At 41.9% G+C, this 27,748-nt stretch overlaps 2 protein-coding genes across 2 annotated transcripts in view; both read right to left on the bottom strand.

Annotated features, from left to right (window-relative positions):
* The window catches only part of LOC128643216 (caM kinase-like vesicle-associated protein), a 401,315-nt gene extending 391,308 nt beyond the window's left edge, over positions 1–10,007 (bottom strand). Inside the window, exon 1 of the mRNA XM_053696201.1 lies at positions 9,786–10,007. The gene's annotated coding sequence lies outside the window, so the exon portion shown is untranslated. The remainder of the gene's footprint in view (positions 1–9,785) is intronic.
* An 8,400-nt stretch (positions 10,008–18,407) lies between these two features.
* The window catches only part of NDUFB11 (NADH:ubiquinone oxidoreductase subunit B11), a 76,534-nt gene continuing 67,193 nt past the window's right edge, over positions 18,408–27,748 (bottom strand). The window contains exons 2-3 of the mRNA XM_053695336.1: positions 19,884–20,014; positions 18,408–18,649 (exon numbers count right to left, since the gene is read on the bottom strand). Coding sequence (XP_053551311.1) covers positions 18,523–18,649; positions 19,884–20,014 — 258 coding nt within the window. The 3' untranslated portion in view covers positions 18,408–18,522. The remainder of the gene's footprint in view (positions 18,650–19,883; positions 20,015–27,748) is intronic.

The following is a 27,748-nucleotide window of genomic DNA, read 5'->3' as shown; positions in this document are numbered from 1 at the left end:
GAGGAGGCACCTGGTCCGCCCGCTGTAGCTCTCAACATGTTCTTTCGTATGTCCGTGCGGAAGAGGAAAAAGGGAAGGGGGGGATTAGAATAAGGAGTACCGTCAGAGGTCACTAAGGTGTCTCACCGATTGGTTGCCTCTTAGTCTTTCTGTCAGAATAAACGTGCTCTCAGCAAAAGGTAACATTAACTGTGTGTAACTGCTGACAGGTAGAGACAATAGGTATGGTTCCCATTTTGTGAAAAAGGCTTTGATTCTTCTCTCTAGGTCTCCCTTGACATCTGCCTGTTCTATCAGTAGTTGTGTATGTAGAAGCTTTGTAAATTGTGTGATGTGCGGTTGTTTACTGGAGGCCCAGTGTGTTAGAATAAGCTTTCTAGCAATGAGGATGGCGGTATTCAGAAAGCGGTCTTGTGGGGTACTCTGTGTATGCCCCCTAAGAAAGAAAGTGTCCCAAGCTGAAAGGACAGACATTTCGCCGCATTTTTTCCTCAACCAGAACTGGATCTTACTCCAGTATTGAGCTATTTTAGGGCAGCTCCAGAACAAATGTGTAATGTCAGGTTTAGATGAGGAGCATTTGGGACAGATGTCTGGTGCACCCTGGACCCATTTGGCTCTCAGCTGTGGGGTGATATAGCTCAGATGAATGAATTTGAGGTGCATCTCTCTGAAGTGCATTGCTAGTGTGCTCCTGGCTACTAGTTGGAAGCTATCTGAAATAGTGTCCTCACTAACATCAAGATCAGTGCAGCTTTTCCACTTGGCGCTTAATTGTTGTAATATTTCAGCGGACTTAGTTTCCAAGATTAAGCTGTAAATGTATGAGATGGAATGTGATCCTTGCCTAGTTAGGGCACAGATATTGTCTATTGGTGAGTGGCTTCTGCCACTGAGTCCTTCAGACATCAGTTTATGAACATAATGTTTGGATTGGAGGTATGCGAATGTGCTATGTCTGGGTAGGTCAAATCTGTCCTGTAGGTGTGCCAGTGAGAATGGTTTGTCCGTAAGTGGGTCTATTAGCTGTGCGACTGTGTGTAAACCCTTCTCCTCCCATAGAGCAAAAATTTTTGTGGTCATGCCTGGGAGGAAAGCCGGGTTGCCCTGTAATGGGAGATGTTTGGTAACTTTGTTAGGGAGCTTCCACCACCTGCACAGCTTTGCCCATGCTCTGAGCGGATCTTTAAATAGGATGTTGTCTTTAATTCGGCCAGGAAGGGTATGGAGGGGAGCGTGGGGTAAGAAAGCTAGGTGAAGTGGGTGGGCAAGGGATTTCTCAAGCTTTTCATCATTGAAAGTCGATGTACGTGCCAGCCAGTCAAAGACCAGCTTGGTTAGTGTGGCCCAGTTGTACCACTCCACATTTGGGAGTCTCAATCCCCCTTTATTAGTTGGTAGGGCTAGCTTTGTTCTGCTGATTCTGTGTTTTCTCGTGTTCCATACGAAATCGCTGAAAGCACTGGTGATATTCCTCAGGTCCTGCTTCGTGAACAGAGGGAGCAACTGCAGGGGGTATAGCAGTTTGGGCATTGCCATCATTTTGACCAGACTTGCCCGACCTGATAAGGAAAGAGTATGCAATTTTAAGCAGCTTTCTAATTTGCTCCTATTATCAATTTTTCTTCATTCTCTTGCTATCTTTATTTGAAAAAGAAGGCATCTAAGCTTTTTTTTGGTTTCAGTACTCTGGACAGCACTTTTTTATTGGTGGATAAATTTATCCACCAATCAGCAAGGACAACCCAGGTTGTTCACCAAAAATGGGCCGGCATCTAAACTTACATTTGTGCATTTCAAATAAAGATACCAAGAGAATGAAGAAAATTTGATAATAGGAGTAAATTAGAAAGTTGCTTAAAATGTCATGCTCTATCTGAATCACGAAAGAAAAAATTTGGGTACATAGTAACATAGTAACATAGTAACATAGTAGATAAGGTTGAAAAAAGACTGAAGTCCATCGAGTTCAACCTATACAAATCTAAAATACTTACAAAAAGCTCCAGTTAAGCTTAAATAACCCCATTAAAATGTGACCCATTTAATACTAGCAATCATATCCATGAATTTTGTTTATATACAGAAATTTATCCAGACTATTTTTAAATGTATCTATGGTATTGGCATTCACTACCTCCTTTGGTAATGAGTTCCACAATTTTATTGCTCTTACAGTGAAAAAACGTTTCCGTTGCAGGAGATTAAATCTCCTTTCCTCCAACCTTAAATTATGACCTCTTGTCAGAACCAATTTTCTTGGAATAAAAAGAGCTTCTGCCATCTCTGTATATGGGCCTTGAATATATTTATATAAAGTAATCATGTCACCTCTCAAGCGCCTTTTTTCTAAAGAGAACAGACCCAGTTTGGCTAGCCTCTCCTCATAGGTTAATTTCTCCAATACCCTTATTAGCTTTGTGGCCCTTCTCTGAACTTTTTCTAGTTCTGCAATATCTTTTTTAGCAATCGGTCCCCAGAACTGCACTCCAAACTCAAGGTGAGGTCTTACCAGGGCTTTATATAATGACAGAATTATGCTTTCCTCCCTTGAATCAATGCCTCTTTTAATACAGTGTCCCTTTAAACTATATTCTCTGTCTGAATCATGAAAGACAAATGTTGGGTTTCATGTCCCTTTAAAGTCCAGCTTTGCGCGCCCCAAGCAGAACAGCTTCTAATTACAACATGACTGGTGAGCAACCCGAAACACATTGCTACCACTTACCAGCTGTGCAATATTTGCAGATAGGACTTTACCTGCTGTGTGTCAGCTACGGCCAATAATGCAAAACTGACATGATACAAAATAAACCCAAGTACAGCATAGTCTTTGGGGTCGATTTATCAAGCTGCGGCAGACAGGGGCGCACATACGCGCCCCTGTCCGCCGCAGCTCGCCTCTGGCGGGCTGAACTCCGCTGCCGGAATTCAGTATTGCACACAAGCGATATTTTGCGCTTGCGTGTAATCTCAAACGCACACAACCAATCACGAGTGGGCAGGAGCCGTAAATCTCACTGGTCGGACGAGACCAGGGAGATTGAAATTTGAACCTAAGAGGTGTTGAAAGGTTAGGGAAGCAGTGGTCTGCTTGTAAAATATGAACTGCAGGTTCTCTTGTGAAAACCTCCAGTCGTATGGGGGCGAAGGGCTTGATAAATCGCCCCTTTGTGTCAGCTAATAAATGAAAGTAGTGAATTGTCACCAAACAAAACCAGCTGTATGAATCTATAGCTTATACATTCTTAGCTAGAGGTTTTCATACAAGGGGAAGCAGCTGCTGTAGTGCACGCTAAGTGTCATTGAATGCTGTTTGTATGTGCTGCACAGTTGCTAGTTAATGGTATAGAGCTATGATAGGCTAAATCCAGCAGAAGGTGGTCTCCTCTAATAACCAAACAATAGGCAATATTGTATCAACAACTCAAATACTAAGGGTTACAAAGGATGGCAGCTGTGGCATATCTACGTATCAAGATTTTCAAAGCACATATAAATCTACCGTCATTGCAAACACACTATGTTTGCCTCATATATATTACTCAGAGCTAAGAAGTTATAAAGTTATTTGAAACACACAAAGGGTGATTAACGTTTTCTATTCCCAACCATATGTACGGCAGCGATTAACTCCTTCCTAAGCGAAAAATGGAGGAGATGTTTGCAATTACATGCCCTATCTGAATAATGACAGTTTGATTTTGCCTAGACTGTCCCTTTAAGATATGGGACTCCCTATCATACCCCATCCCTAATACATATAGAGCCCCTTCTCTCAGAAGAATAAAAAATAAAAATGACCATAAGATGTATTTATAAGGACCATATAGCTCCAGCATTTGATCAACTGCCCATCTGTCTGTCTTGGCTGGGTGTTAGTAAACAATATCATGTAAATATCTTGCATTTTAAATCATTTACCACAAACTGACCTAAAGAGGAATTTGCTAGACAAGAAGGGCAATTTGTTTGAGGCCCATTAGACCCCGGAAAGTGTAGATTGGTTAGGCACAATGCCACTAATTCACTGAAGCACAATCACGCAGCACCTACACTTGTGTACCTGTAAAGTGCACTACTCAAAATGTAATCCTTCAAAAATGTAAATCTTTATTAAAGAATATGAAATAGACATTTATTTTGCCTGTTTTGTCGTTTAAAGTCTCTGAAAATTGTGCTTTTCCTACTCTCTTAGAGGCAGGAGTCCCTCAATCATACTTAAGTATGATGATATAACAGACCGTGCAACATGCTACACAGTGACTGTTTAGATTAAAGCAAACAATTATTTATATATGTCCCTAACTACCCATAGTAAAGGAACTTGAATTCCATCAGCTTTTTCCAGCAAGTGTATCCCTGAATTACTCTTCATTTGTCTAAAATCACTTAAATGCTGTTAACTTTTATTGTGTATGAAGACATCTGCAATTCAGTGCTTAAAGGGACAACATACTGTAAAACGATCTCCACTTTAATGCGTACCTATTTATCCATTTAACTAGCTGGAGTGTATCAAATTGTTTACAAATAGCTTATTTAAATGTATTTTGTCTACTACCTGTTGAAACTACCACCTATACTGAAAAATTAAATACTGCAGTAATGGCTATAGAAAAATCAGCCACTCAATGACGAGTGGGAGAGATAGGTTCTAAAATATTCATGTTCAATATATATATATATATACTGTATATATACACACAGAGAGAGATAATGTATGAAGGGCTTTGTGTCTATAAAGAGATAAGATATAAGGAGGTCATGGTATATAGAGAGAATATAAGATAAGGTGATCCACTATTCCACTCACTTTATTTCAATGGGTTGTTAGTTTTATTTTGCAAAACTGCTATTTCATATCAACAATAAACCTAAATGAACACTCCCAAATGTTTTATACTCTGCAGCTAGTATAACAAGTAATTGGAAACACATTAAGCGGACACCAATTTTACTTGACACTGTTCATTTAATGTTTGATGTATAAAAAACTGCATTTAGTGTTCCTTTAACAGGTATACAGTATGCAGGTGATGGAAACGTTTGAACAGTTAAAAGGGACAGTAAAGCCATAATTAGACATTCATGATTGAGACAGAACATACAATTTTAAACAACGTTCCAATTTACTTCTATTATTTAATTTACTTCCTTCTCTTGTTATCCTTTGCTGAAAGGTTTATCCAGGTAATCTCAGGAGCAGCAAAGAACTTAGGTTCTAGCTGCTGATTGTTGGCTGCATATATATATAACGATTGTCATTGGCTCACTCATGTGTTCAGTTAGAAACCAGTAGAGCATGGCTGCTCCTTCAACAAATGATACCAAGAGAAGGAAGCAAATTTGATAATAGATATAAATTGGAAAGTGGTTTGAAATTGTATTTTCTACCTAAATCATGAAAGAAAAATGTTGTGTTTCATGTCCCTTTAATAACCAACAGATGGAAAAAATTAAGGCAGTTATATTGAGCATTTTTAGTAAAGCTGTAGCAGAAATTCTTTAGGTATATTTTAGTTGACATTAGAATATCAATAGAAAAATAAACCTCTCCATATCGTGTCTTTGAAGTGAAGATTATGGTAATAAGGACAATACTTGTTCTTTATTGATTCTAAAACTACAACCTCTTCTTTATTTTGAATTCTTTTAACATTTTTCATGGTTTTTATATATGAAAGTTGATTCACAAAAATAGTCCTATCACAAAATGGATTTTGATATTCATATGCAGGACGAAAACATTTTTTAAATTCCAAGAAATATGTTTTGCATATTTAATGCAGAAAATGTTTCTTCACAGTGAGTGTGTAATTTAAAACAGTATTGCACAGCCAGCCTATATTAAAAATCTGCTGAGTATTGCACAGCCAGCCTATATTACAGACCTGCAGAGTATTACACAGCCATCCTATATTACAGACCTGCAGAGTATTGCACAGCCATCCTATATTACAGACCTGCAGAGTATTTCATTTTCTATATTACAGATCTGTACAGTTATCCTATATAAACAGATCTGCAGAGTATTACACAGATATCCTATAACAGATCTGCAGAATATTGCACTTTCTATATTACAGAGCTGCAGAGTATTGCACAGCCAGCCTATTTTACAGCCCTGCATAATATTGCACAGCCATCCTATATTACAGACCTGCAGAGTATTGCACAGCCATCCTATATTACAGATCTGCAGAGTATTGCACTTTCTATATTACAGATCTGCAGAGTATTGCACAGCCATCCTATATTACAGATCAGCAGCATATTATACAACCATTCTATATTACAGACCTGCAGAGTATTGCCCAGTCATCCTATATTACAGATCTGCAGAGTATTGCACAGCCATCCTATATTACAGATCTGCAGAGTATTGCACTTTCTATATTACAGATCTGCAGAGTATTGCACAACCATCCTATATTACAGATCAGCAGCATATTATACAACCATTCTATATTACAGATCTGCAGAGTATTGCACAGCCATCCTATATTACAGAGCTGCAGAGTATTGCACAGCCATCCTATTTTACAGATCTGCAGAGTATTGCACTTTCAATATTACAGCTCTGCAGAGTATTGCACTTTCTATATTACAGATCTGCAGAGTATTGCACTTTCTAAATTACAGATCTGCAGAGTATTGCACAGCCATCCTATATTACAGATCAGCAGCATATTATACAACCATTCTATATTACAGATCTGCAGAGTATTGCACAGCCATCCTATATTACAGATCAGCAGCATATTATACAACCATTCTATATTACAGAGCTGCAGAGTATTGCACAGCCATTCTATATTACGGATCTGCAGAGTATTGCACTTTCTATTACAGATCTGCAGAGTATTGCACAGCCATCCTATATTACAGACCTGCAGAGTATTGCACTTTCTATATTACAGATCTGCAGAGTATTACACTTTCTATATAGCAGATATGCAGAGTATTGCACAGTTATCCTATATTACAGAGCTTCAGGGTATTGAACAGCCAGCCTATTTTACAGACCTGCAGAATATTGCACAGCCAACCTATATTACAGATCTGCAGAGTATTGCACAGCCATTCTATATTACAGACCTGCAGAGTATTGCACAGCCATCCTATATTACAGATCAGCAGCATATTATACATCCATTCTATATTACAGACCTGCAGAGTATTGCCCAGTCATCCTATATTACAGATCTACAGAGTATTGCACAGCCATCCTATATTACAGATCTACAGAGTATTGCACAGCCATCCTATATTACAGATCTGCAGAGTATTGCACAACCATCCTATATTACAGATCAGCAGCATATTATACAACCATTCTATATTACAGACCTGCAGAGTATTGCACAGCCATCCTATATTACAGAGCTGCAGAGTATTGCACAGCCATTCTATATTACAGATCTAGAGAGTATTGCACAGCCATCCTATATTACAGATCTGCAGAGTATTGCACTTTCAATATTAGAGATTTGCAGAGTATTGCACAACCATCCTATATTACAGATCAGCAGCATATTATACAACCATTCTATATTACAGAGCTGCAGAGTATTGCACAGCCATTCTATATTACAGATCTGCAGAGTATTGCACAGCCATCCTATATTACAGAGCTGCAGAGTATTGCACAGCCATCCTATATTACAGAGCTGCAGAGTATTGCACAGCCATCCTATATTACAGAGCTGCAGAGTATTGCACAGCCATTCTATATTACAGATCTGCAGAGTATTGCACTTTCTATTACAGATCTGCAGAGTATTGCACAGCCATCCTATATTACAGACCTGCAGAGTATTGCACTTTCTATATTACAGATCTGCAGAGTATTACACTTTCTATATTACAGATATGCAGAGTATTGCAGTTATCCTATATTACAGAGCTTCAGGGTATTGAACAGCCAGCCTATTTTACAGACCTGCAGAATATTGCACAGCCAACCTATATTACAGATCTGCAGAGTATTGCACAGCCATTCTATATTACAGACCTGCAGAGTATTGCACAGCCATCCTATATTACAGATCTGCAGAGTATTGCACTTTCTATATCACAGAGCACACATTCTAAAGTACAGACCTCTAGAGTAATGCACAGCCATCCTATATTACAGATCTGCAGAGTATTGCACAGCCAGCCTATATCACAGAACAGCAGCATATTATACAGCCATCCTATGCCACAGATCTGCAGATTATTACACGTTTATGATGTATCTCAGACCCTTTAGGTGTCACAAGGTCATCATATAAAAAACCTGGAGAGTATTACACTTTCCTCCTATATGAAAAGCATCATACAGCCATCATATATTATAGACATCAAGAATACTTTACACCCATGTTATATCATACAGCTATTCTATATTACATACCTGCAGTATACAGCACATACATCCTATATTACATACCTGCAGTATACAGCACATACATCCTATATTACATACCTGCAGTATACAGCACATATATCCTATATTACATACCTGTAGTATACAGCACATACATCCTATATTACATACCTGCAGTATACAGCACATACATCCTATATTACATACCTGCAGTATACAGCACATACATCCTATATTACATACCTGCAGTATACAGCACATACATCCTATATTATATACCTGCAGTATACAGCACATACATCCTATATTATATACCTGCAGTATACAGCCCATACATCCTATATTATATACCTGCAGTATACAGCCCATACATCCTATATTATATACCTGCAGTATACAGCCCATGCGTCCTATATTATATACCTGCAGTATACAGCCCATACATCCTATATTACATACCTGCAGTATACAGCCCATACATCCTATATTACATACCTGCAGTATACAGCACATACATCCTATATTACATACCTGCAGTATACAACACATAATCCTATATTACATACCTGCAGTATACAGCACATACATCCTATATTACATACCTGCAGTATACAGCACATACATCCTATATTACATACCTGCAGTATACAGCACATACATCCTATATTACATACCTGCAGTATACAACACATACATCCTATATTACATACCTGCAGTATACAACACATACATCCTATATTACATACCTGCAGTATACAACACATACATCCTATATTACATACCTGCAGTATACAACACATACATCCTATATTACATACCTGCAGTATACAACACATACAACCTATATTACATACCTGCAGTATACAACACATACATCCTATATTACATACCTGCAGTATACAACACATACATCCTATATTACATACCTGCAGTATACAACACATACATCCTATATTACATACCTGCAGTATACAGCACATACATCCTATATTACATACCTGCAGTATACAGCCCATACAACCTATATTACATACCTGCAGTATACAGCCCATACAACCTATATTATATACCTGCAGTATACAGCACGTACATCCTATATTATATACCTGCAGTATACAGCACATACATCCTATATTACATACCTGCAGTATACAGCACATACAACCTATATTATAGATCTGCAATGTATTTAATAAAGCAGCATAGTATTACAGACCAGTTCTCCATCCTATTTCATACATGTGAGAGTAGCACACTGGTACCTACACCACACACGTGCAGATTATTGTATAGTAGTCAGTCACCCTATGTGACTCGCCTGCAGAGCATCACACAGCCAACCTACATACAATAAACTGCATAGAATAGCACAATATCCCTCCCCAACACCGGCAGTAATAGTTTGACCTACCTGAGGCAGGTGAGTCACTGCTGGAGCCAGTGCTAGCACAGCCAGAAAACTGAGCGCAGGTGTGTGCGAGATTAGAGGGTCAGAGAGGGACAGGGCAGAAGAAAGCAGCGCAGCCCCGCAGCATCCTACGGTGGGATCAACACCTTGCTGGAAAAGTGAGAGGGAGAGAAACAGGACAGGCAGACAGTAAGAGACAGACACAGATAAAAGTGAGAGTTCAAGGAGAACACAGTCTAAAGAGAAGAGAAGCACAAGAGGAACAAAATGGAAAGTGAGGGCAAGGGAGGGAAACCAAATAACAAGCGGAGAAAGATGAGCTGTGAGGGAGGAGAGTGTGAGAGAATGCGTGTGCTGAGCCTGCACTAACCACACACGGCCACTGAAGGGCAGCAGAGAGCAAGCAGCTGCGGGAGTGTGGTGGGACACTTGAATCAGGTAGAGAAAGATGCCGGACTGTGAGTGAGCGCATAAAGAATACTGTGCAGGATATTGGTACTAGGTAGGGATCTTGTAGGGAAGGGGTTAAGTGGGTAGGAATCTTGTAGCAGGTGAGGTGATCACGTGGATCTTGTTGGCGAGTACTGTGTAGGGATCTTTTAGGACAGGGGTTAAGTGATCCTGTGTAGGGATCCAGCGCTAAGGAATTTTATGGAATAATAATAATCTTGTAGGCGAGGGGTTAAGTGATACTGTGTAGGGATCGTGTAGATGAGGGGTTAAGTGATTTTGTGTAGAGATCTTGTAGGTGAGGCGTTCAGTGGTTCTGTGTAGGGATCTTGTAGGCGAGGGGTTAAGTGATGGTATGTAGGGATCTTGTAGGCGAGGGGTTAAGTGATGGTATGTAGGGATCTTGTAGGCGAGGGGTTAAGTGATGGTATGTAGGGATCTTGTAGGCGAGGGGTTAAGTGATGGTATGTAGGGATCTTGTAGGCGAGGGACTGAAGGATGCTATGCGGCGATCTTGTAGGGAAGTGGTTAAGGAATGTGCAGGGATCTTGTAGTAGACGGGTTAATAATGCTGTGTAAGTATCTGATGGGTTAATTGATACTGCGCAGGGATCTTGTAGGATGGAGATTAAATGATGAGGTTCGGTATATTTGTAGAATAGATGACAATTAATACTGTGTAGGATCTTGTGTGTGAGGGTTAAATGATTCTGTCTAGGGGTCTTGTAGGAGAGGGATCTTGTAGGCGTCAGACTGAATGATTATATGCAGGGTTCTTGTAGCAAGGGGGGTTAAGGACTGTGAAAACCTTACTTGTAGGAGATGGGTTAAAGGATGCTGTGCTGTGATTTTGTAGGAGAGGGTTATGGATGATGTGCAAGTATCTTGTAGGAAATGGCATAAGTAGTACTATATAGGGATCTTGTAGGGGAGGGGGTTAAAGGGACACTAAACCTATTTTTCTTTTTTCTTTAATGATTCAGATAGACCATGCAATTTTAACCCCTTAATGACCACAGCACTTTTCCATTTTCTGTCCGTTTGGGACCAAGGCTATTTTTACATTTTTGCAGTGTTTGTGTTTAGCTGTAATTTTCCTCTTACTTATTTACTGTACCCACACATATTATATATCGTTTTTCTCGCCATTAAATGGACTTTCTAAAGATACCATTATTTTCATCATATCTTATAATTTACTATAAAAAAATTATAAAATATGAGGAAAAAAATGGAAAAAACACACTTTTTCTAACATTGATCCCCAAAATCTGTTACACATCTACAACCACCAAAAAACTCCCATGCTAAATAGTTTCTAAATTTTGTCCAGAGTTTAGAAATACCCAATTTTTACATGTTCTTTGCTTTTTTTGCAAGTTATAGGGCAATAAATACAAGTAGCACTTTGCTATTTCCAAACCACTTTTTTTCAAAATTAGCGCTAGTTACATTGGGACACTGATATCTTTCAGGAATCCCTGAATATCCCTTGACATGTATATATTTTTTTTTAGAAGACATCCCAAAGTATTGATCTAGGCCCATTTTGGTATATTTGATGCCACCATTTCACCGCCAAATGCCATCAAATAAAAAAAATCGTTCACTTTTTCACAAATTTTTTCACAAACTTTAGGTTTCTCACTGAAATTATTTACAAACAACTTGTGCAATTATGGCATAAATGGTTGTAAATGCTTCTCTGGGATCCCCTTTGTTCAGAAATAGCAGACATATATGGCTTTGGCGTTGCTTTTTGGTAATTAGAAGGCCGCTGAATGCCACTGTGCACCACACGTGTATTATGCCCAGCAGTGAAGGGGTTAGTTAGGGAGCATGTAGGGAGCTTGTAGGGTTAATTTTAGCTTTAGTGTAGTGCAGTAGACAACCCCAAGTATTGATCTAGGCACATTTTGGTATATTTCATGCCACCATTTCACCGCCAAATGCGATCAAATTGAAAAAAAACGCTACATTTTTCACAATTTTATGTTTCTCACTGAAATTATTTACTAACAGCTTGTGCAATTATGGCACACATGGTTGTAAATGCTTCTCTAGGATCCCCTTTGTTCAGAAATAGAAGACATATATGACTTTGGCGTTGCTTTTTGGTAATTAGAAGGCCGCTAAATGCTGCTGCGCATCACACGTGTATTATGGCTAGCAGTGAAGGGGTTAATTAGGTAGCTTATAAGGAGCTTGCAGGGTTAATTTTAGCTTTAGTGTAGAGATCAGCCTCCCACCTGACACATCACACCCCCTGATCCCTCCCAAACAGCTGTCTTCCCTCCCCCACCCCACAATTGTCCCCGCCATCTTAAGTACTGGCAGAAAGTCTGCCAGTACTAAAATAAAAGTTTTGTTTTTTTTTGTTTAAAAAAATAAAATAATTCTGCTGTGTAGGACCCCCCCCCTTTAGCCCCAACCTCCCTGATCCCCCCCAAACAGCTCTCTACCCCCCTCCTCTGCCTTATTGTGCACCATTGTGGGTACTGGCAGCTGTCTGCCAGTACCCAGTTTGAAATCAAAAGTTTATTTTAAGATTTTCTGTAGTGTAGCTTACCCCCCTTAACACCCAACCCCCCACCCTCTCCCAGATCATTTATATTTTTTATTCCCACCCTCTCTCCCACTGAGTCCCACCTTGTGCCTCTTCCACTTCAATTTATTTTTTTGGCAGTTTCACACGTGCACGCGCACACACGCTCCCGTGCACGCGCGCGCACACGCGATCCCGCCCCCCTCCTCTACTGATGGCCTCCCTGGACACGCTCCCACCCACCAACGATCATAGCCGATGCAGAGAGGGCCACAGAGTGGCTCTCTCTGCATCGGACTGCTTAAAAAAGTTATTGCAGGATGCCTCTATATCGAGGCATCACTGCAATAACATGAAAGCAGCTGGAAGTGATCAGGATCGCTTCCACTGCTTTCAAAGACCAACGACGTGCAGGGTACGTCCTTGGTCGTTAAGGACATTTTTTGGAGGACGTACCCTGCACGTCGTTGGTCATTAAGGGGTTAAGCAACTTTCTAATTCACTCCTATTATCAATTTTTCTTCGCTATCTTTATTTAAAAAGCAGGAAAATAAAGCTTAGGAGCCAGACCATTTTTGGTTGAGAACCTGGGTTATGCTTGCTAATTGTATTCACTAATAAGCAAACACTATCCAGGGTGCTGAATCTAAAATGGGATGTCTGCCATACTTTAAATTACTGCTTTTAAAATAAAGATAGCAAAAGAACGAAGAAAATTTGATAGGAGTAAATTAGAAAGTTGCTTAAAATTGCATGCTCTATATGAATCTTGAAAGAAAAAAATTGGATTTAGTATCCCTTTAAGTAATACCGTGTAGGGATCTTGTAATAGAGAGGATAAAGGATACAGTGCTTAAAGAGACAGTCTAGTCCAAAATAAACTTTCATGATTCAGATAGAGAATGTAATTTTAAACCATTTTCCAATTTACTTTTATCACCAATTTTGTTTGTTCTTTTGGCATTCCTAGTTGAAAGCTAAACCTAGGAGGTTCATATGCTAATTTCTAAAACCTTAGAGGCTGCCTCTTCTCTCAGGGCATTTTGACAGTTTTTCACCACTAGAGTGTGTTAGTTCATGTGTGTCATATAGATAACTGTGCTCACGCAAGTGGAGTTCCAGATAGCCAGCTCTGATTGGCTATAATGTATATCTGTGAAAAGAACTGAAATAAGGGGGCAGTTTGCAGAGGCATAGATACAAGGTAATCAGAGAGGTAAAAAGTGTATTTATATAACTGTGTTGGTTATGCAAAACTAGGGAATGGGTAATAAAGGGATTATCTATATTTTTAAACAATAAAAATTCTGGTGTAGACTGTCCCTTTAAATCTCAAATGATGGTTGCTACAGTATGCTGTGCAGGGATCTTGTAGAAGGGTTAAATTGATAGGGATCTTGTAGGGGTAGGGTTAAGTGATATTGAGTAGAAATCTTCTAGGTAGTGGGTTAAGTGATACCCTGTAGGGATCGTGTAGGAGAGGAATTAAAGTTTGCTGTGCATGGGTCTTGTAGGAGAGGAATTAAAGGGACACAATACTCATATGCAAAATCACTTGAAACTGATGCAGTATAACTGTAAAAAGCTGACAGGGAAATATCACCTGAGCATCTCTATGTAAAAAAGGAAGATTTTATCTCACAATTACCTCAGCTCACCAGAGTAAGTGCTGTGTAAACAGTTATACTTCAGCTGCTGTCCAGCAGCAGGTAAAAAAAAAAAATGAACTGCAGCCAATCAGCATCAGCAGTGCTGAGGTCATGAACTCTTTTACTGTGATCTCATGAGATTTGACTTAACTCTCATGAGATTTCTTATTAAACTTCCTTACACTGAATAGGGAAATAATATGAGTGTGCATGAAGCTCACTCTCTTGCCTGTCCCGGGACAGACATACTGATTTGCTGCTTAAAGTCCTTTGCAATGGGGTTTGAATACCTAGTACATTTTGAGGTAAAATATCTTGTTTTTTACAGAGATGTTCATGTGATATTTTCTAGTCAGCTTTTTACAGCTATGCTGCAGGGTATCATCAGGGTATCATGACCCTTTAAGAGATATGCAGAAATCATGTAAGGGGAGAGGAAGAGAGAGAGAAAAAAGGAGAGAAAAAAAAAAGGAGAAAAAAAAAAAGAGAAAAAAAAAAGAGAAAAAAAAAAAAGAGAAAAAAAAAAAAGAGAGAGAGATGATGTGCAGGGATCTTGTAGGAGAGATGATGTGCAGGGATCTTGTAGGAGAGATGATGTGCAGGGATCTTGTAGGAGTGAGGAATTACCGTTCAGGGACCTTGTAGGAGAGTGAGGGATACAGTGCAGGGATCTTGTAGGAGAGTGAGGGATACCGTGCAGGGATCTTGTAGGAGAGTGAGGGATACCGTGCAGGGATCTTGTAGGAGAGTGAAGGACACCGTGCAGGGATCTTGTAGGAGAGTGAGGGATACTGTGCAGGGATCTTGTAGGAGAGAGAGTGATACTGTGCAGGGATCTTGTAGGAGAGTGAGGGATACCGTGCAGGGATCTTGTAGGAGAGAGAGTGAAGGATACCGTGCAGGGATCTTCTAGGAAAAAGAATGAGGGCTACTGTGCAGGGATCCTGTAGGAGAGAGGATAAGGGATACTCGGCAGGAATCTTGTGGAAGAGTCAATGAGGGGTCCTGTAGGAGATATTGTTTTCTTGAAGCTTTGGGGTTAAAGGATACAGTTTTCTGACAAGGATGTGCAGGAATCTTGTTTGACAGAGGTTAAGTGCCACTACATAGAGATCGTGTAGTAGAAATGATTTAGAACTCGCCTACATATACAGATAGGCCAGAAACCATTCATGGGGACAACACACAGTTTACATCCGTGCTACCCAGTGTCGTGTAAGTTGCTGGAGATGTGCTTTGTGGCATCCCAGTTTATGTCACTTGGGGCTGAGAGTCACTGGAGCTTTTATCGATTGTATTCACGTTGATGTTAAAAGGTTATTGACGCACAGTTTATCCTAATAGCAATGAAGGGCAGCGCCTGGCTCCTGCTGGATCTATACGATGACTTTGGGGTGACAATGACATAACATAAATCAGAGGTGTCACACAGAGAAGTAGGATTTAAAACAGGGGTAGGTGTGTGTCTACCATAAAGCAAAGGGCCTTTATTAAATGATGTGCTGCTGTACTTATTATTGTCACTGAGAATATTGTACCCGAGGCATCTTATCCTCCCCTTCCTGAAAACTTTCTAACATGTTCCGCAGGGCCCTGCAAACAAGGAAGCACATAGGGCTGGGGATTAGGGAGAACTATAGCTTGGTTAAACAATAGGTGTTTATTTTACCTTAGTTTAATACAACTGTACAATACCAGCGCCTAGTGAGATTCACTAACACGTGATACGCCGGAAGTGCATTTCTCTCCTTATAGGAGCAGCTGTTGTGACTTTGTGAGAGGATCAGGGTTATGGGATGTTGCGCTAATCTCTGCTATGGGAGATGCTGTATAATTAGGCTTACCAGAAGTCCCACTTTTACTGGGATTGTCCCTGTTTGGAGGCGCTGTCCCAGTGTCCCACCCAGTTGTTCATTCTGTCCCAGTAGGGTTACCACTTCCGGGTTTCAAATCATGTGTCCGGGCTTCAGACCGCCTGAAACCCGGACACATTTAAAATGACTGGACTGTGGCTCTCCAGCATAGTTGGATGCTGGTACTTTGTTACGTACAGCTCTGCTTAGCTTAGAGTCTGTGTCCTTCGAAGTTTACATTTAGTAATACAGGCTGAGTGAGCAGCGTAGGGTTTTTTAATTTTGTAGTACTACTTGGTTTATTTTTCTAAGAATTTAACACCCCCTGACCCCTGGTGACATTGCCGGTAATACACCTTTAGGGGTATCATATGAGTATTACCAGGAAGTACAGACAGGCAGGATTTTTTGGCATTGATCTTGCTTTACTTCATGCAGAATAACATTTTGGCTGTAATCTTCCTGCATTATGGTATAGAGTAGCCTCTTAAACAGCTATAGCAGGTACGTGTTTCTTTTTTTAATTATTTCATTCAATGTTGTATTTATGCCTTATCAGTATCCAGTTCTTTTCCTTAATTAGACACATAAAACACATATTACACTGCAGATATTAAAGGGGCAGTAAACCTAAAAAATAATGTAATATAATTCTGCACATAGTGTAGAATTATATTACATTATCTTAGTGCTAACTTTATACTTTAAAGTATTGCAGGCATATTTTATTAAAAAAAAGAATGTTTCAGAGCGCCGCTCAGTGCTCTAGTGAGCGGGTCTGGCTTTTGGTCTAAGCGCATCTGGGCAGCTGTCTTGTCACAGCCCGGCCCGATTGCGCCATTACACTCAATGTAGCTCGCTCCTGCTCAGGATGTATACGCTTTTCACTATTTTATGAAATTGATAATTATGCTTGATGTTTGGCATTATTTAGAATCTGAGATTTAGATAAATGATTTATTTACTCATGTTGTGTATGGGTTGCCATGACAATATAATGGTGTCTTTTTCACTAGGAGGTGGTGTTACTGTCTATTTAAACTGTGTGATTCACTTGTTCTTTGACTGAGGAAGAGTATCCACGAAACATTACACACATAAAAGCTACTAGTTTAAAAGGACCGTTAATTGCCATGCCCCCTTGACCATGCCCCTGACCACACCCCCACTGGCACCGCACCAGGTAGTCCCTGTTTCACCTCTAAAAATTATGGTAAGCCTATGTATAATGTATTCCGGGCTGTAGTAAGGGGCTATAGGGGGCGCTATACAGGGTTATGGGAAGTTGTGCAGAACCTGCAGGAGCCACGGACAGAAGAGGTTAAGGCGCGATGAGGGCACAGGGCAGCCAGATAGTGAAATAACTGCAAATGCCAATGATGGGGCGTTCAGTATTACGCTAGAGAGGGAGGTAAAAGGTGCACACGGAGGGTCACTTAGATGAGCACAGCGCTGTACTGGATAGCTGCACAAAGCCGGATATAGATAAACTACAGGGCACTGAGTAATTGCTGGATGCTGTGCAGGGCTCTGATATAAGGAGTTTATGGTTTAACAAGGAGATATGAGGGTGCGGTACGGCACTGTGGTAAAACTAAATGCTGTAAATATTAAGTGTGGTTTTCAGCGTCTCGTGTTTAGTTATTGTGCAAGGCTCGGGTATGGGGTGTATTTTACTGTACAACGCTCTGCTAGGTAAGGGAAGCTGCATAGGGCTCTGTCTAGAAAGGGTTAGGGATAGAGAGTGGTTTGCAAATAAGGGGTTAATGATACTAAGTACTGGCAATCACAGCATCTAGCAGGGAAGAGGTTAAAGCTAGGTGGTTAGGTGTTACCATGGCAACCCCATCAGTGGTGGTTCGTTCGTCCTTGGGAATGTGATGATCTCAGCAGCTCCCCCTCCTCTCTACACAATGGAGGTACAGGGGGCAAAGGTTAAGGCCAGGTACGGCTACCTGTGAGTAAGAGAGGGATAGAGCTCCGATCTGGGGGCTGCGAAGTAGAAAGCAACTCACTGCTTTATGGAGCTGTATTCAGACAGGAGGGGAGGGTGGATGTTGCTAAGGTGTTGTTGTTGCCCTCTCCCTGCCCCCCCGCCCCGCCACCCAAGGATTACAGGACTCTGAGCTGTTTCACCAACAGATTTAATGTAAAATCCTCCTGGCGCAGACAAAGCTTTAACCCATCCAACGCCAGAAACAGAACACACAGCACACAGTCTTGCACTTTATTAGATAAGTCACTCAGTCCTCTGCAGGGGGCAACACCAGCTTCTCTGGGTCATAGTAATTCACATCAATAGGTGCCAAGCCCAAGGCTTCTCGTTCTTTTAGTCTTCTCTCTGCTTCCCGGCGAGCCCACTGCCTCATCCTGCGGGGAAGGTGCAGAAAGGTAAGTACAGGACAGGAGTAGGACTGAGGTGAAAGGGGGACAATAGAAGGTAGAGGGGGAGATCAATGAGGTAAAGAATATAGATGAGTGAAAATCATAGCGCAGCCCCATGGGCCAGTAATCAGCACCCCCCCCCCCCACAAGGTGCCAATCTCACTCCAGTCATCAGCTCCCCTACAAAGTGCCAATCTCATGCCAGTGATCAGCTCCCCTACAAAGTGCCAATCTCATGCCAGTAATCAGCAGCTCCGCCCTACAAGGTGCCAATCTGATGCCAGTGATCAGCAGCTCTGCTACAATGTGCCAATCTGATGCCAGTGAGTTGCACAGACTACACGTTTACGGTCTCTATTTCTGGCTGCTGATGACGTTCAATAAAAGTATTAACAGCTCCCTCTCCTCCCATCTGAGGCACAGTACTGTCTGCCATCCAGCCCTGCACTTATTTTTCTGAAATATTTATAACATTCCCCAATAGGTCATTCTGAGAATAGTTACTGGTTTTACAGAGTTTGGGCACTCCCCCCCCCCAGAAGACAAGAGAGGGGCACTGCCAGTTTAGAATAGGATCAAGTGGATCTGGGCACTAGGAGGGGTGGCACTGGCAGTTGCTGTCACTTATTGATGAGACACAGTGTTATTGTCAGCACAAGGAGGTGACAGCGGGAAGTAGTAAGGTTGTGACAATGAGGTGGCACAGGTGGCACACGATGTGTTAGAGCAGCACAGATATAGAATACAAGGGGGATGGGCACAAGCCTGAGCTTTCAGTTAGAATAGCAGATAAATAATTGATTTGTCTAGTTAGACGTCTCCCGCAGGGGGGTGAGCACAAGGGTTTCACCTGCTCTAATCACACTAATTACTGGCAGAGCAGGACTGGACCTCCACAAGTGACAGCACATACCCTGCATCTGCCACACACACCGGCTCCAGCACAAGCAATTAGTGCCTATTTATAGCCACCTTGGTCCATGGGGGGTTGCTCCAAATCTACTCTCGACCCCCGTCATGGCTGAGCTCATTCCTGTCAGGCTGGCGGGGGGAGCAGACTGGATGATGTGGAAGTTGCTGTCAGGCAGAGAGTTATGGCAGTAATATTGTAAACCTCAGAGATGACTAAGTGATCGCTAAATGAAAGCTGAGGGAATATTCCAGGCCACAAACACATTTTATTGTATTTAGAGTGCAGGGAGGGGAGGGGGATACGTACCCATGGTCTGGTTGGTAATACACAAACACTGAGCCCAACACTATACACAGCGACACACCAAAGAAAAACACAAGTCTCATGTTCCACACGTCCACCACAGGGTCCTCATGGTATCCGTGCCAGTCTGGGTTCTAGGGGAGAGAGGAGGGCACAGTGAATAAGATACAGTAAGAAAGAGTGAATAGAATTATAGCAAGGAGAGAAGGCTAAACAATCATATACGGACTACTTACACAACCAATAGACATGACAACCTATAGGAAACTAACCCAACATTGTTCTTTCATGATTCAGACAGAGCATGCTATTTTAAACAACTTTCTAATTTACTTCAATTTTCAAATTTTCTTAGCTCTCTTGGTATTTTTTGTTGAAAAGCACTATATGGCAGCAATTTACAAAAATGTTATCCATTTGGAATAGCACTAGATGACAGCACTCAGATGCTACCTAGGTATCTGTTCAACACAGACTATCAAGGGAATGAAACAAAATTTGATAGAAGTCAATTAGAAACTTTTTTAAAATGGTCTGTTCTTTCTGATTGACAAAATAAAAAAAAAGTTAGGTTTCTGTCACAGATACCAGACAGCTAAGGCTACCCCCAACCCCCCCCTACAACCTCACCCCTGTTTCTCAGTGGTTTTGGGCTCCTCAGAGCAACCACAATCTCTGGAAGCTTTTGTTTGCTTGTTTTGTGGAGAGCTGGTGTATGACCAGGAAAACCCTCCTAGGCTGGCCGGGCTTCTGGAACTCACAAAGGACACCCGCCTAACTCCTCTCAGGCTGGCCGGGCTCCTGGAACTCCCAGTCCGCCACAGGACACCCGCTAACTTTACCCCTGGTCGTTCCAGCAGCCCTTTGCCCCAGAGCTACGCTCTTTTGGGGATTGGTAGCCCCTAGGGAGGACAAGAGCTGTGGCAATTATCAGAGGGTAACTCCTTTGGGAACTGGGGGTTTTGGACACCCCTAACCCCATAACTTCAGACTGTAACTCCTGTCCCCAGTAACGAATCATGCTGATTTTTTGGACGGTGGCATCTGGGGACCGAGAGCTTTAAAATGACACCCTGGAAGTGCTGCCGCTCCCCCGGGATCACCCGAAACCGCCACCCCTAGGTATTGGGATTATGTGAGACTGTGGCTCCTATGGAGGTGCCGGGCTGGTGGGAAAATTGTGGGATTGTCCTTTGTGTTATCAAGATGAGCTGTGTGTATAAAAGGAGTATGTGTTATACAATAAAATCAGTTCTTGTTTAACCTGAATGCTAGTCTGTCTAGTTATTTGGGTGGGCTCCAGCTAAAATCACTTTCCTGGGCTACATAGCAGCCTGTTCCAGGCAAAGGAAAGACCCTCTGGCAGAGCTACCCAGTCGGGGTAGCTGGAGTCTGCCACAGGGTGGGACACCGAGTACTGGTGCTGTCGGGCATCAGGGGTGGCTACAGGCTGTGGTCACTTGCCAGCTACATAGCTGCAGTCGGCAGTGAGGAAGCAGGACCCGTTTGGCGGAGCTACCCAGTCGGGGTATCTGTCACAACTGTGACAGATACCCTGGCTATATCCCATAACCATGGGGGTCTATCTGGAGGTGCCCATAGTTTTCTGTGAGATTTTAACATTTGATTTTGAAAAACCTATTAAAATAACAGGCATCTTATTTGTTACCTTGAATTGGGAGGAAGGCGACATCTCACTTCCTCAGAAAATGTATTTCAAAAATTGTTTCATACTTTTTTTTTTTTTAATGTTCTGGTTATTTGCGCACTTTGCATTTTTCCCTCTCAAAGTACTTGTTTTGTTTGCGTGCCCAGTTCACATATTAAAAATGGGCAAGAAACCCAAAAGTTCTAACTTACTTTCATCTAATTTGCTTCATTCTCTTTGAATCCTAGACTCAAAAGCAGCAATGAATACTGGGTGCTAGCTGGTGGCTGCACATACAATATAAGCCTCTTGTCATTGGCTCACCCAATGTGTTCAGCTAGCTCCCAGTAGTGCATTGCTGCTACTTAAATAAAGGATACTAAGAGAATGAAGCCAAATTGATAACAGAAGTAAACTGGAAAGTTGATTAAAGGGACAGTCTACTCTACACTTTTACTACCCATTCCCCAGCTTTGCACAACCAACATTGTTCTATTAATATACTTTAGTCTGTTTCTAAGCCCCTACAGGCCGCCTTTATCTCCGCGCATTTTTATCTTTTAACAGCTAGACAGTGCTAGTTCATGTGTGTCATATAGATTACATTGTGCTCACTCCCATGGAGTTATTCATGAGTCGCTAAAATGCACGTCTTTAAATAGCACCAAGATAAGGGGGCAGTCTGCAAAGGCTTAGATACAAGGTAATCACAGAGGTAAAAAATATATTAATATAACCATGTTAGTTATGCAAAACTGGGAAATAGATAATAAATGGATTATCCATCTTCTTAAAAAAAAAATTACAATTCTGGAGTAAACTGTCCCTTTAACACTGTATGCTCTCTGAATCGTAAAAAAATAATAATAAATTAATAATTTGATTTCATGCTCCTTTAATAAACACCATTTTCTGGTTAAAAACGATACGAAAATACGATTCTTTACAGCTATCTACTTGTAGATACTTACCTATCCTACTTTATATACTATATAGTATGGAGCAAAATGGAGAGGGAGGGGAGTAGCTGTGAGGGGATAGGATCGAGGGGCCAGGAAGCGAGGTGAAAAGACACTATAAAAATGGCAGAAATGTCTTCCTCAGTAACAGGGGCAAAATAACTGAATTTGTGGCTTTTGGGTGATTACAATCTGTTGGTGTTGGCGACTGATAGTATGTTTGAGAGATGATTTCGTTTATGATGGAATCAGTTTGATGTTGAAGAAATCTTGAGCGGTGAGAGAACATAGTAGGATGTGGAGAAGAGACATTTTGAGTTTGAAGAAAGAGTAGAGTAGTAGTCTTGCTTAAGGGCAGAATAATAGGAGTTCACAATGAACTTTTAGTGAAGAAAGTCAGCTGAACACAGATTGTCTCAAATGTCGCTCAGTAGTGCGGCAACATCAAGGTAGGTAGAGTGCCAGAGGAGTTTGCTAGGGCTGAGGATGAGTGCATGACATCCAAGCTATGGTAGGAGTGGCCAAATTGTCAAGGACCGATGTAAGAGTGCAGTTGAAGTGACCGATAGATTGGTCAGGGCAGGAAAAGGAGGAGATGAAAGAGAGAAGAGGTTTAAAAGATGTTGCTGATCAAGTGACCTTTTGTTTCTGTGGAGTTTGGTATGAGGGTGAGACTAAGGGAGAGTTATAGGAAGTGTCGTGATGTTGCAAGTGAGGAAATGGTCATAAAGAGAAAAGGGGGAATCTGTGAAGTCTGAGATAGTGCATCAGTAGCTTGTGCATTTTTTGTGAATGGGAAACTAAGTCCATTGTGAAAGACTGTAAGAGGAATTCAACTGGAGAAGTTTTTTTTGCAGCAGGGGCAGTGATTGTCAACAGAGATTGAACTCCCCAAGAATGAGGGCGGTTGTGTGAGGAGAGGAAATATTGTATGAAGACAGAAAAATTATTGAGACATTGTGTTGAGGAGCTATGGGGGGGGGGGGGATTAAGGTGAAAACAGAATTTATGTTTACCTGATAAATTACTTTCTCCAACGGTGTGTCCGGTCCACGGCGTCATCCTTACTTGTGGGATATTCTCTTCCCCAACAGGAAATGGCAAAGAGCCCAGCAAAGCTGGTCACATGATCCCTCCTAGGCTCCGCCTTCCCCAGTCATTCGACCGACGTAAAGGAGGAATTTTGCATAGGAGAAATCATATGATACCGTGGTGACTGTAGTTAAAGAAAATAAATTATCAGACCTGATTAAAAAACCAGGGCGGGCCGTGGACCGGACACACCGTTGGAGAAAGTAATTTATCAGGTAAACATAAATTCTGTTTTCTCCAACATAGGTGTGTCCGGTCCACGGCGTCATCCTTACTTGTGGGAACCAATACCAAAGCTTTAGGACACGGATGATGGGAGGGAGCAAATCAGGTCACCTAGATGGAAGGCACCACGGCTTGCAAAACCTTTCTCCCAAAAATAGCCTCAGAAGAAGCAAAAGTATCAAATTTGTAAAATTTAGTAAAAGTGTGCAGTGAAGACCAAGTCGCTGCCTTACATATCTGATCAACAGAAGCCTCGTTCTTGAAGGCCCATGTGGAAGCCACGGCCCTAGTGGAATGAGCTGTGATTCTTTCAGGTGGCTGCCGTCCGGCAGTCTCATAAACCAATCTGATGATGCTTTTAAGCCAAAGAGAGAGAGAGGTAGAAGTTGCTTTTTGACCTCTCCTTTTACCAGAATAAACAACAAACAAGGAAGATGTTTGTCTGAAATCCTTTGTAGCATCTAAATATAATTTTAGAGCACGAACTACATCCAAATTGTGCAACAAACGTTCCTTCTTTGAAACTGGATTCGGACACAAAGAAGGCACGACTATCTCCTGGTTAATGTTTTTGTTAGAAACAACTTTCGGAAGAAAACCAGGTTTAGTACGCAAAACCACCTTATCTGCATGGAACACCAGATAAGGAGGAGAACACTGCAGAGCAGATAACTCTGAAACTCTTCTAGCAGAAGAAATTGCAACCAAAAACAAAACTTTCCAAGATAATAACTTAATATCTACGGAATGTAAGGGTTCAAACGGAACCCCCTGAAGAACTGAAAGAACTAAATTGAGACTCCAGGGAGGAGTCAAAGGTTTGTAAACAGGCTTGATTCTAACCAGAGCCTGAACAAAAGCTTGAACATCTGGCACAGCCGCCAGCTTTTTGTGAAGTAAAACAGATAAAGCAGAAATCTGTCCCTTCAAAGAACTTGCAGATAATCCTTTCTCCAAACCTTCTTGAAGAAAGGATAGAATCTTAGGAATTTTTATCTTGTTCCATGGGAATCCTTTAGATTCACACCAACAGATATATTTTTTCCATATTTTATGGTAGATTTTTCTAGTTACAGGCTTTCTGGCCTGAACAAGAGTATCAATGACAGAATCTGAGAACCCTCGCTTTGATAAAATCAAGCGTTCAATCTCCAAGCAGTCAGTTGGAGTGAGGCCAGATTCGGATGTTCGAACGGACCTTGAACAAGAAGGTCCTGTCTCAAAGGTAGCTTCCATGGTGGAGCCGATGACATATTCACCAGGTCTGCATACCAAGTCCTGCGTGGCCACGCAGGAGCTATCAAGATCACCGATGCCCTCTCCTGATTGATCCTGGCTACCAGCCTGGGGATGAGAGGAAACGGTGGGAATACATAAGATAGGTTGAAGGTCCAAGGTGCTACTAGTGCATCTACTAGAGTCGCCTTGGGATCCCTGGATCTGGACCCGTAGCAAGGAACCTTGAAGTTCTGACGAGAGGCCATCAGATCCATGTCTGGAATGCCCCACAATTGAGTAATTTGGGCAAAGATTTCCGGATGGAGTTCCCACTCCCCCGGATGAAATGTCTGACGACTCAGAAAATCCGCTTCCCAATTTTCCACTCCTGGGATGTGGATTGCAGACAAGTGGCAGGAGTGAGTCTCCGCCCATTGAATGATTTTGGTCACTTCTTCCATCGCCAGGGAACTCCTTGTTCCCCCCTGATGGTTGATATACGCAACAGTCGTCATGTTGTCTGATTGAAACCGTATGAATTTGGCCTTTGCTAGCTGAGGCCAAGCCTTGAGAGCATTGAATATCGCTCTCAGTTCCAGAATATTTATCGGGAGAAGAGATTCTTCCCGAGACCAAAGACCCTGAGCTTTCAGGAGTTCCCAGACCGCGCCCCAGCCCACCAGACTGGCGTCGGTCGTGACAATGACCCACTCTGGTCTGCGGAAGCTCATCCCCTGTGACAGGTTGTCCAGGGTCAGCCACCAACGGAGTGAATCTCTGGTCCTCTGATCTACTTGTATCGTCGGAGACAAGTCTGTATAATCCCCATTCCACTGACTGAGCATGCACAGTTGTAATGGTCTCAGATGAATTCGCGCAAAAGGAACTATGTCCATTGCCGCGACCATCAAACCTATTACTTCCATGCACTGCGCTATGGAAGGAAGAGGAACAGAATGAAGTACTTGACAAGAGCTTAGAAGTTTTGATTTTCTGGCCTCTGTCAGAAAAATCCTCATTTCTAAGGAGTCTATTATTGTTCCCAAGAAGGGAACTCTTGTTGACGGAGAAAGAGAACTTTTTTCTACGTTCACTTTCCACCCGTGAGATCTGAGAAAGGCCAGGACAATGTCCGTATGAGCCTTTGCTTGTGGTAGGGACGACGCTTGAATCAGTATGTCGTCCAAGTAAGGTACTACTGCAATGCCCCTTGGTCGTAGCACCGCTAGAAGGGACCCTAGTACCTTTGTGAAAATTCTTGGAGCAGTGGCTAATCCGAATGGAAGTGCCACAAACTGGTAATGCTTGTCCAGAAAGGCGAACCTTAGGAACCGATGATGTTCCTTGTGGACAGGAATATGTAGATACGCATCCTTTAAATCCACCGTGGTCATGAATTGACCTTCCTGGATGGTAGGAAGAATTGTCCGAATGGTTTCCATTTTGAACGATGGAACCTTGAGAAACTTGTTTAGGATCTTGAGATCTAAGATTGGTCTGAATGTTCCCTCTTTTTTGGGAACTATGAACAGATTGGAGTAGAATCCCATCCCTTGTTCTCCTAATGGAACAGGATGAATCACTCCCATTTTTAACAGGTCTTCTACACAATGTAAGAATGCCTGTCTTTTTATGTGGTCTGAAGACAATTGAGACCTGTGGAACCTCCCCCTTGGGGGAAGCTCCTTGAATTCCAGAAGATAACCTTGGGAGACTATTTCTAGCGCCCAAGGATCCAGAACATCTCTTGCCCAAGCCTGAGCGAAGAGAGAAAGTCTGCCCCCCACCAGATCCGGTCCCGGATCGGGGGCCAACATCTCATGCTGTCTTGGTAGCAGTGGCAGGTTTCTTGGCCTGCTTACCTTTGTTCCAGCCTTGCATTGGCCTCCAGGCTGGCTTGGTTTGAGAAGTATTACCCTCTTGCTTAGAGGATGTAGCACTTTGGGCTGGTCCGTTTCTGCGAAAGGGACGAAAATTTGGTTTATTTTTAGCCTTGAAAGACCTATCCTGAGGAAGGGCGTGGCCCTTACCCCCAGTGATATCAGAAATAATCTCTTTCAAGTCAGGGCCAAACAGCGTTTTCCCCTTGAAAGGTATGTTAAGCAATTTGTTCTTGGAAGAAGCATCCGCTGACCAAGATTTTAGCCAAAGCGCTCTGCGCGCCACAATAGCAAACCCTGAATTTTTCGCCGCTAATCCAGCCAATTGCAAAGTGGCGTCTAAAGTAAAAGAGTTAGCCAATTTGAGAGCATGAATTCTGTCCATAATCTCCTCATAAGAAGAATCTTTATTGAGCGACTTTTCTAGTTCATCGAACCAGAAACACGCTGCTGTAGTGACAGGAACCATGCATGAAATTGGTTGTAGAAGGTAACCTTGCTGAACAAACATCTTTTTAAGCAAACCCTCTAATTTTTTATCCATAGGATCTTTGAAAGCACAACTATCTTCTATAGGGATAGTAGTGCGTTTGTTTAGAGTAGAAACCGCCCCCTCGACCTTGGGGACTGTCTGCCATAAGTCCTTTCTGGGGTCGACCATAGGAAACAATTTCTTAAATATAGGGGGAGGGACAAAAGGTATGCCGGGCCTTTCCCATTCTTTGTTTACAATGTCCGCCACCCGCTTGGGTATAGGAAAAGCTTCGGGGGGCCCCGGGACCTCTAGGAACTTGTCCATCTTACATAATTTCTCTGGAATGACCAAATTCTCACAATCATCCAGAG

Source organism: Bombina bombina, chromosome 12, assembly GCF_027579735.1.
Source record: "Bombina bombina isolate aBomBom1 chromosome 12, aBomBom1.pri, whole genome shotgun sequence".
Lineage (NCBI taxonomy): Eukaryota > Metazoa > Chordata > Amphibia > Anura > Bombinatoridae > Bombina > Bombina bombina.
This window is presented reverse-complemented; position numbering and strand designations above follow the sequence as displayed.